Genomic DNA, 11207 nt, shown 5'->3' with positions numbered 1-11207 from the left:
TCCAGCCTGGGTGACAGAGTGAGATTCTGACTCAAAAAAAAAAAAGGGTACAAAGTTTCAGTTATGCAAGATGAGTAAGTCCTAGAGGTCTACTGTAGAGCATAGTGCCTACAGTAAACAATACTATATTATAAATAAATAGGATAGGAGGAAATTTTCTTTTTTTTTAGTTGGAGTCTCACTCTGTCACTCAGGTTGGAGTGCAGTGGCTCACTCACGACCACCCTGGTGTTTACCTGCTAGGCTCTGGCGATCCTTCCGACTCAGCCTTCCAAGTGGCTGGAACTATAGGTGTGTGCTACCACACCTGGCTAATTTTTTATATAGTTAGAGACGAGGTCTTGCCAAGTTGCCCGGACTGGTCTTGAACACACGGACTCAGGCAATCACTTGCCTTGGCCTCCTAAAGTGCTGGGATTATGGGCTGAGCCACTGAGCCCAGCCTGAGGAGGAAATTTTTAAGGGTGATGGACATGGTTATGGCATTGATAGTAGTGATGGTTTCATGGTTGTATACTTCTCTGCAAACTCATCAAATTGTATACATTAAATATGTACCTCAACAGAGTAGTTTAAAAGTAAAGAAAAAAAAACTATAGCAGCAACATCAAAATAAAACAAAAAAATAAATTTAAACACTCCCAAGCAAATAAATACAACCCAAGGTTGTGTTTCAGCGCCAGTGTAGGGAGATCGATAAAATGCTGCCAAGTTGTATTTAGGGACTATCAGTTCTTGATAGTAAATTAATGGGAAATTAAAGTTACAACAATGCCCTGCCATGAAAAGTAATCAGGTCAGGATATAACTGATCAGGATATAATGCAAAGTGAAGCTGGTGAGCTGGACTTTGGCCTTCATAGGGTCAAATGTTGGCTAAGCCAAAAAAAAAAGTCCAAGGACAGTCTCTTGGCTATTAGTGGGGGCAGCAATTTCATTAGAAGAACATAACCTGGTCTAAACTCATCTCTGCCCCTTATAGACTCTGTTGCCTTGCATCATTTTCTTAATCTCTGAGTCTCAATTTTAAATGGATAAAGTAAGGATAATAATACCTCCTTCATAGGGCTGCTGGGAAGATTCATGGAGCCCATCTCAATGTTCAGAAGTCAGTAAGTACCCAATTATGGCAGCTTCATTTCCCACGTTAGCCTCTGACTCTGTGAATTTTCTCTAAAAAACATTGGGACCCAAACACTGGGCCTGTCATTCCACAACACTCAGACTGGGTTTTAACATCACTGATCTCTTGGCATTGATCCCTTGACTTTTCTATCACTCATATTCCCCAACAGGACAGTTACGTGGAGATTTAATGCCAGACCCTACACTTAAGAATTTGCTTTGCTTTGAACAATCTCCGCCCAGTTATTTCCCATTCTGCTGATGTCCCACCTCCATTTCCAGAATGTATTTTTAAACTCACCTCATATCATACCACCCACCCGCTGCTTTCAGGACCATAAAAACAAGGTCCACTAGAAACTCCATCATTTTGCTGTCTGGTTCTCAAGAGGAATGATTGTTATCTGTCAGTCCCCAAGGTTCTGGTCATGGACTGTGCACACAATAGGTGCCTAAAAACCCTTCATGACAGCATGGTGAAGGCCAATGGAATCTCTTCATTTCACTGAGAGAACAGCCCGGGGGCATTTTAAATTTGCTACCTTGGAAAGCTGCAAATACAGGAATCTTCTAACAGAACATGTATCTCAAAAATTTGGTTGATTGTCCCCTCGGTTTTGAAAGAGCAGTTAAAATAACCCCAAGCAAAGGCTGGACTTCTCTATCATGACACCACCCACTTACTCCCAATGGAGAGGACCACCACGATGAAGTCAAAAACATTCCAGCCATTGGTGAAGTAGTAATGCCTCAAGGCGAACATCTTCATGACACACTCGCCCGTGAAGACAGCCACAAAGAATTGGTTGATTTTGCCGAGGATTTTCGTCTTTTCTTCACTCTGCTCATCGGTCTCCACCATCATGGTGATCATGTTGAGGCAGATGAGAGCCATGATGATGATGTCGAAAGCTTGTCTGGTCACGAAGTCAAAGATGAAGCCCTGGTACTTGTTCTGAGAAAACAAGAGATGGTGGCATTAGGACCTTTGGGTCAACATAATCCAGACATCTGGAGGGGCTATGTTCTCTACAGATGAGTTTTGTCTCCACCATACTTCACATCCAAACAGAAGTCACATCCTGTCCTTATCCCTTCCAAAAATCCCAGTTGTAGCTGATTCTACCTCACATTGCCTCACTTCAAGTCTTTATGACCTCTCCTGGCCCCTTGACATCACCAGGTCCTTCTTTTGTCCATGCTCTTCCCGCTATTCAATGCCCTTCCAGTCTCCTCTCTCGAGGATCTAAATTCCAGCAGTATTGAGTAATCCATCTCTCTGCAGCCCCACTTACTCCAGGGAGTTTCCCTTAACCATATTATACCATACCGCCCTGTCCCTTTTTCAGCTCCCATACCCTTTTCAGCCATCTTGAGTTTAGTTTTTCACACATGCTTCTCTTCTTCTCTACTAGTCAATGAACTCTCTAAGGACAGGGCCATGCCTTCTTCAATTTTGTATTTCTATGGTGCTCTGCACATTGCAAGAGTTCAAGAGTTGCTCAAATCTTGAACTACTTTTCTAGGGGTAAAGCCAAGTGCAAAGGCACACCTTATTCCCGGAAATGGTCTCTCTTTCTTCTTGGGACTGCAAAAATGCCTAAGCAAATGTAGGCACAGAACATGGGGTCAGGTCTTGGTTGTTTGTATTCTTAGAGGGAGGCAGAGGGGCCTGAATAATCAAGAAATAATTTATATCTGGTTATTTTTATGGTGTCAAATTTTTTTAGTGTGGCCCTCTATTGTTTCTTGTGCTGTTAGCATCTTACTGCTCTGGGAGTTGTTAATCCCAGCCTCATTCCCCGCCTCTCACCTTGTCCCCAAACCTCATCCTGACCTCACCTGCCTCGATTGGCACACATCTCCCTCTACTCAAAGATTGCCATTCTTTTCCACCCTACACACTGCAGGACTAAGGTTCAGGCCTGGGGTCCTGCTTGTTTTCTGCTGTCTCTTCCAGATCTTTACTCTTCCTGTGTCTTACAAAAACTCTTTCCTCCTTTGACACTTGTGTCATCTAACCCTCCCACCTTCACTTCCTCATTACTGCTGCTTGCCAACCTCCTGGTCCCTCTGTCTCATTACTGATGAGTAAGGCTCTTGGTCATACTTGCCCACTCTAGGCTATTGTCCCAGGCATCTTTAATGTCCATGTGGGTCACTCTCAGTCTCTTGGTTCCTTAGGGAAATCTTTAATGACCTAGTGTTTTCTAACTTTAGGAAAAATCTTCCAGAACTTCATATCTCCCTCCAGCTTTCACCTGAGGTCTCTCCCCATTTTCACAGCTAAATTTTTTGAAAGAGTTGTGTACACTTACTATCTCTCATTTGCCCCTGAGCCCACATCCAACGAGCTTTTGCCCCCATCCCGCCATTGCAATGGTTCTCTCTAAGATCACAGATGATTTCCATAAGGTTCAATCAAAGGTCACTTGTCTGACATTGCTCAGCACTACCTCCACCTTGAAATACTCCTTTCTTGGCTTCCACCATGACTTACATTCCTGTTTCTTTTCTTATTTCAAGCTGCTCTTTTTTGGTCTCCTTCACTCAACTTTCAGATATTAGAGCTCTTCAAGGCTCAGTCCTGGGCATCCTTTGCTCTTCACCCCATTCTTTGTCCCTTGGCAATCTTTCTAGCTTGGGAGTTAATGCGTATGTGATTTTGCTAATGATCTGCCTGTCACTGGGCTATAACACCTGTGAGAACAGGAACTTTGCCCATTTTGTTCACTGTTCTAAACCTAGTATCTGCATGGTGCCTGACCTCAGTAGATGTTCCATAAATTTATGAATGGATAGAAAAGAGAATGGATAGCTCTGCATTAACCACAGCTCAAATAGAGTTTTAAAGCCACTGTGCTAGGTTTGATTACATTTAATTATATACAACTTATTGAATGTATAAGATGTGCAGGCCTTTGCATGTGTGGCTATGAGGGAAGAGGAGAAGAACCTGTCTGAACCTGGCCAGGAAGCCCCCAGGAGCTGCATAACAGGCAGAGGGAGATGTGCTGTGACAAGGCTGATCCCTGCCTTCTGCTTCATGGTGGGATGGATTGCTGCCCTATCAGGTTAGAGCAAAGAATCAGACCCTAGTGGGCCTGGCTTGGTGCCTAACTGCTGGCTCACATCTTTCCGGGGATAAGGGGGATAGCTGAGCCACTAATCTCTTTCATGTCATCACTGAAAATGCTGAAAAAATAGAGGCCTATTCATGGTCACATGACTTCTAATTAAACAGAGCAAGTGACAGCAGTGTTAAGTGTCTGGATGGCAGGTTTGCCCTGGATAGTATGACTTTAGGGAATAGAGTGGCTTGCTAGCTGCTTTTGGCTTAACCCATGGACAGGGATCACACCTTTGCAACCCTCAGTGCTCTCACAGATGATGAAGTGGATGCTTGATGATGTGATAATCTACAGTCTATTATTTTCCTATAAAGTGGAGTATGTGAAGCCTGCTCTCACTGATTTTTATAGCAGGGATTGCTACAGGACAAAATTTTCCAGTCTTGTGGAACCTTTAGCTTTTGCTATGGACAAAATAAGATTTAGAACCTGGGTTTCACCAGAGGCAAGGAAAGGTGTGTATGTGTGTGTGTTGGGGATCCCTATGTGGACCCAGGTTAACTCTGCCATGAAATGGCCCCCACACAGCAGTAAGGCCGAAGTCCTGTGCCAGTGCTCTGCTTATCTCACCAGCTTGACTCGTGGGGCTCCAGAGAGAAGAAGGTGAAGAGTCCAGTGCCAATAAATCTGGCAAAAAGGAAGCTGGGTCTCGGAAGGTGGATCTCAGGTGGAACTGGGAATTTCTTTTTTTCCTTGGGATTTTTCTTGGTGCTGGACTTTGAGGAGGGCAGCTGATCAGGCTTGTGCCTCTGGGTGGGTGGGTGCCAAGATGTTGACTGCCATCTGGATGTCAGCCAGGAGTTAGGCTGGGCCAAGGTCTTTGAGCCCTGGAGAGCAGCCATCTGCAGTCACTGCTTGGACTATGCTTTGCTGGTTTTCCTGTTGGCATCCCTAAGACTTTAAAGTTTGTTTTGTTTTGTGTTTTTGAGTCAGAGTCTCACTCTGTCACCCAGGCTGGAGTGCAGTGGCATGCTCACAGCCACCCCAGTGTTGACCCGCTGGGCTTAGGTGATTCTTCCACCTCGGCCTTCCAAGTAGCCGGAACTACAAGCACATGCTATGATGCATGGCTAATTTTTTGATAAATTGTGGAGACTAGGTCTCACCAAGTTACCCAGGCTGATCCCGAACCCCTCGGTTCAGGCAATCCTCTCACCTTGGCCTCTCAAAGTGCTGGGATTACAGGCTTGAGCCATCCTACCCGGCCTAAAGTTTTGTTTAAGCCAGGTGCAGTGGCTCACGCCTGCAATCCCAGCACTTTGAGTGGCTGAGGTGAGAAGCTTGCCTGAGTTCAAGGGTTTGAGACAAGCCTGGGCACCTTGGCGAGACCTTGTCTCTACAGTAAATCAAAAAATTAGCTGGGCATGGTGGCACATGCCTGTAGTTCTAGCTACTTGGAAGGCTGAGGTGGAAGGATCACCTGAGCCCAGCAGGTGGAGGCTGTGGTGGCCGTGAGCATGCCACTGCTCTCTAGCCTAGGTGACAGAGAGATTCCAACTCAAGAAATGTTTAAATGTTCCAACCTTGCCTCAGCTATGCTACATCAAGGAACAAAGAAAAGAATGTTTACTATGCTTAGACCAGAATATTAATGGGAGAGCCATGCTGCTGCATTAAGGCTAGTGTAGTGTTGATAGTTGATTAGTAATCCACCCCCCTCCCATCCCAAGGAATGGAGAATCTCAGAAACAGTTTTATGAGGTTTCACTTCCCCTCCTCATGTGGGGAACCTTCCCCAGTGTCATTATTGGAGATTTTTGGCTGTGGCTTAATTAGGAGAAAAATGGTGATTTTGCTGCGGATCGTGCTGCCCAACCATCAATTCTAACTCATTACTATGTAGTTTCCGGAATTCCAACATTATGATCATGACTTTGTACATAGATGCCCTCTTCAGGGTCCTTTTTGACCTCATCTGTCCCAACAGCATTGTCCTCCTTGAAAGGAGGAAGTGTTGGTGGCCTGTGGGATGAGTTGATGAGAAGGGAGAAGCTGGGATGTGAAAGAGAGATTGAGTAGTGTGTGGGGGAAGGTGTCAAAAACCTTCGTGATTTTGTCATGGGTTGCCCCTAGCATAGACCTTTTTTGGTGTCTGGCTCAAATGTAGATTCAGTATTAGTCCAACCTCCAGTAGAGGCCAGCACGGACTTGGCTGCTTGCTCCCTCCATAGCCGGTGACTTGAATGTGCTTGGTGGGGCTCAGTCTTTTACCAACATCTTTTATTTTGAGCCTGTTTCTGCCCATTGGATTTGTTGATGGGGAATACTTAACCTTAAAGAGTTTTGTTCAGGCTCACTCAAGCCCAGTTATCTTGATCTTATAGCTCATGGGGGAATTAGGAACTGCCTTACAGAGTTCTGAAACTCCTATCACTCCTCACTGTAACACTTCTTATCAGAATGTAGGATAGTAATACATTCATGACCACTATTTCCGAATAAAGTGTATCAAAAGTCACAATTGTTTTCTCTTGTAAGCGTTTTTGAGAGTTTGTTCTCACACAGTTTGGAGTAATTTATGCAAATCTCATGCCTTGATTAGAAATCCTGATGCCTTTGCCAACAGAATGCATGTCTCTCTAAGTCATTTAGGGAAAGGCTTCTTCCCTTTGCCTTTGTGTGGGGAAGGGCTAATGGGATTGCGCCATGGGCAGTACTTGTGGTTTTCTTCATAAATGCTGCATCTTAGCCACAGAAAGTTTATGTAAAGGGACATCATGCCAATTCCATTCACTGGAGTGGATGGCTTAGAAATTCTTTGAAGAGGGTCAGCAATAATTTCTGACATATCAACATCTTCCCTCCCAGACCTGTTCATTCATTCCCAACAGGATGCTATCTTGGGGCCACCCAGAAGTTTGATATTTTCTATCTTCTGGCAAAGGACTGAGAAGGACTTAAGGGATATAATATGTGGTTTTGGTGTTGTGTTGAATGGAGGAATACAAGGGCATGTCTCTAGAGAGTCTTACGAAAAAAGGAATCAAAGTAGAGTCTGGCCCTAATTTGTGACCAATCTTTAAACTCCAGAATAGGATAATTTTGGTTCCTATTGGGCCCCTTGACCATGACCATGGCTGCATTTTGAATCCCAAGGGGGTTGGGTTTTGGGCATTTCCTCCCTGGTAGAACATGGGGTGAGATTGGAGATCCATTGTGACCTAGACCAGGATGAAGAACTACACAATAATTTCATCCCTGAGCTCTAACTACCCTTACTCTCATTTAGCCGGATCTGCTTTCATTCCTGTGCTTGAACCCTAAAACTGTTGGGGAACTCAATACTTTCCCAAACAGGTTTAGTTAAAGCACCTGTAGGAGGTATGTTCATTCCAGAAAACCAGAGTTGCTTCTTCTAAACTTCTCATTCCTTGGGCCTGGGAATCCCTATCACTCTCATCTCCAAACTCAATCTAGACCTCCTCCTCTACAAGCAGGACCGGCTAGAACCCTGCTCCGCACAGACAGGCTGTCAGGTTGGATTCACAGACTCGCTGGGGCTTACCAGGGGCCGTGGGATGGGCTTCTGGGGCTTCTTGGAGCCCAGCTTCTTCATGGCATTGTAGTACTTCTTCTGCTCCTCTGTCATGAAGATGTCCTGGCCCCCTAAGTGCAGAGAAGGTCATACTGCTGTTATTAAAGCAAGAGGAACCACCGGGGATACCAAAATTAGAACAGGCAGAAAGAAAAGAGCATCTCAACCTTCTCCCATCCTCTGCAGACAGACATACCAAGACGGGCATCAAGGAGTGTCTTGCCACAACCAATGGCAGAACAGTGGGGCTATATTCCATCTGACTTCCTGCCTGGGTCTCTGAAGCAAAGACTGTTTCTATTCTCCAGGGACCCAGAGACGTTGCCTTGACAGAGGTTGGAGAGAGTTGGAGAACAGAACTCAAGGAGAAGGTACATGTCAGTTCAGATCTGAGTCTTGGATCCAGCTTGTTCATTCCAGTTAAATTCATTAGAATTCTAAAATCACAGTCCCCGCTGGGGACAAGAGGTTTCCTCAGGAGCTCGGAGGAAAGACTCTGGGACACAGGCCCACGAATCCTTTCTGGAGAGGGGGAGCTGAGGACAAATACAGCCTTATCCTTGGATATCTGATTTCAGAGGGTCATTTGACTGGTTTTCTCCAGGTCCTGCCGGTCATACTATCTTCTACTGTTACAATGCCAGAAAATGTACTATCAAAGACACTTTCCTCCCTTAGGATTGGGTTATGAATTTTCTTTAGGGATCCTTTGAACTTCCTTCATTCAAACCTTCATCTTTTACTTCCTGACATAATTTGAAAACCACTGTTTCTTTCTTTCTTTTTTTTTTTTTTTGAGTCAGAGTCTCACTCTGTTGTCCAGGCTGGAATGCAGTGACATGCTCCTGGCCACTGTAGCCTTAACCTGCTGGACTTGGGCGATCCTTCTGTCTCAGCCTTCCAATTAGTTGGAACTACAGGCACATGCCACCACACCTGGCTAATTTTTTGATTTGTTGCAGAGACGAAGTCTCATCAAGTTGCCCAGGCTGGCCTCCTGGGCTCAGGCAATCCTCACCTCCCAAAGTGCTGGGATTACAGGCGTGAGCCACCACACTTGGCTCACCCATTTCAATGAGCATATTTATGTAAATTAGCCACTACAAATGCTGGGAAAGTGGGTTGAAATCTGTGGGATTTGAGAGGAGATATCAGAAGATTTGTGAATACAAAGGGCTTCCTCAGAGGACTGGCCTGGTGGGGTGGGGGCAGGGCAGAGGCAGTAAGTAGATGAATGAGTGAGGCCATGCTGAGAATTCTAAGCAAGGAGACAATGGAAGCAGTTCCTTACACCAGTTTAATCACCGGCTCATCTCACTCTATAACCTGTCTCTGGGTGTCAGTTTCCTTATCTGTAAAGTGAGAGAAAGGAATGCCTGAATGATTCAAAAGTTCCAACAGGGTACTGATCACACTGGTCAGCACTGTCTTGCCCAGATCTATTCTGCCCTCTTCTAATGCCTGGAGCCCTGACCAATTACTTCCTATAAACTGGGATGCCTGCCCCACTAGATATCTATACATTCTAAATTATTATAGTAACACCTAGCCAGGCACGGTGACTCACGTCTGTAATCCCAGCACTTTGGGAGGCTGAGGTAGGAGGATTGCCTGAGCTCATAGGTTCTAGACCAGCCTGGGCAACTTGGTGAGATCTCATTTCTACAATAAATCAAGAAAAATTAGCCGAGTGTGATGGCGCGTGTCTGTCGTTCCAGTTACTTGGAAGGCTGAGATGGAAGGATTGCCTGGGCCCAGAAGTTCGAGGCTGTGGTGGCCATGAGCATGCCACTGCACTCCACCCTGAGCGACAGAGCGAGAATCCAACTCAAAAAAAAAAAAAAGAAAGATAAAAAAGAAAGGGATTGGAAGCAGCCAGAAACTGCTGGAGGGGGTATGGCGGCTGTGGGGGGACCATAACATTAATAAGGGTAGCTCATCTCAAACCAGACAAAGTGGGGGAGACCAAAGGTATGCCCAAAACTTTACTGTATGATGACCACTTGTATACCTAACCCTGAATTTCACCCCACATATTTAAGATAAAATAAATTTTAAAAAAAAGATTCACTGCTATGGCAGAAACCAGAAATCCTTGAGCCCCACTTATCTTTTTTTTCTGTTGATTGAAGTTGTCAATGATGACCCCAACAAAGAGATTCAGCGTGAAGAAGCCGCCGAAAATGATGAAGATGACAAAGTACAAGTACATGTACACGTTGTCCTCCCACTTGGGCTGCATGTTGACCTGTGACCAGACAAGTCAAGTGAGAAAGAGGGTGGATGTCTTAGTTTAGGTCACCCCAAAAGCCAATGCTGAGACTAGACCTGGGTGCAGGTGATGTATCTCGGATATGATCCCAGGATGCAGGAATGAGGGTGTGAGGAGAAGCAGCAGGAATGGGAGCAAAGCTCATGAAGGGATGTTGTTAGACAGGCCATTGTCATTGTGGGCAAGTAGTGCTCAATTCTGTTAGGACCCTCTGAGAAACCATGTAGGACACACCTCAGAATTGTATCAGCAGGGGACAAGGAAGCTGGAGTATTTAGCTACAGACTCCCAAAACTTATTGGTTAGAGTTGCCCCTGGTGATAGTGAAATCCCTGTCCTTGGGGGTGGGACTGCTGGGCAAGTTCTGAAGCACTAAGGTCCTCAGACAGAGGATGAGAGGTGCAGCCTGCAAGTGAACTCAGAGGAAGGCTGAGGGGTGTGGGGAACAGGGTATCCACAGAATCTGTCACAGTTGGAAGGGGTCTTCCTCCAACAGCATCTCCCCCACCCAGCTCTCAAGTTAGTGAGATAGGGATCTGGCAGAACTAGCTTCCCAAAACAAAGGTCACAAGGCTCAGGGCCTCACTCACAAGAGGAGACGCCATGAGAAGACTGGTCAAAGCCAGTTGAGACCAACTAAGACCAAGCTGGAGTGACCTCTGATTGTCCTTTTTGCTCACTATACATTAAGTATAGTAATATATCAGTACACTAAAAGACACCCCCACCAGCACCATGACAGTTCACAATTTCCATGGCAACTCCCGGAAGTTACCCTATATAGTTTACATGGGGGAGGAACCTTCAAATTCTGGGAACTCCCCACCCTTTTCCTGGAAAACTCATGAATAATCCACCCCTTGCTTAGAATATAATGAAGAGACAGCTTTAAAAATAAAACCCTAGCGATGTATGGCTGCTGTTCTTCCTATAGACTAGCCCAGTTGCTCTATAGATTGGCCTGCTCTCTGTTATTTCAGTAGACTTGTTTTCATTTTCCAACTGAAACCCCCAGCAATGTTTTGTGGACTGTGTTACCTGTGGACTAGTCATCTTTCTGTTTCTGTTTCTTTCATAAATGTACTTTTCATCTCCTACTTATATCTCATGATTAAATTCCTTCCTGCATGAAGGTAAGAACTCA

At 45.2% G+C, this 11207-nt stretch overlaps 1 protein-coding gene across 1 annotated transcript in view; it reads right to left on the bottom strand.

Annotated features, from left to right (window-relative positions):
- Positions 1–11207, bottom strand: part of LOC103255243 (sodium channel protein type 10 subunit alpha) — a 32837-nt gene that overhangs the window by 4278 nt on the left and 17352 nt on the right. The window contains exons 7-9 of the mRNA XM_008053211.2: positions 9902–10039; positions 7762–7866; positions 1810–2080 (exon numbers count right to left, since the gene is read on the bottom strand). Of these exons, the coding sequence (XP_008051402.2) occupies positions 1810–2080; positions 7762–7866; positions 9902–10039 (514 nt within the window). The remainder of the gene's footprint in view (positions 1–1809; positions 2081–7761; positions 7867–9901; positions 10040–11207) is intronic.

Source organism: Carlito syrichta, unplaced genomic scaffold, assembly GCF_000164805.1.
Source record: "Carlito syrichta isolate Samal-C Ts95f unplaced genomic scaffold, Tarsius_syrichta-2.0.1 Scaffold287955, whole genome shotgun sequence".
Taxonomy (NCBI): domain Eukaryota; kingdom Metazoa; phylum Chordata; class Mammalia; order Primates; family Tarsiidae; genus Carlito; species Carlito syrichta.
The sequence above is the reverse complement of the archived record's forward strand: the minus strand, read 5'-3'. Positions and strand labels throughout refer to the sequence as shown.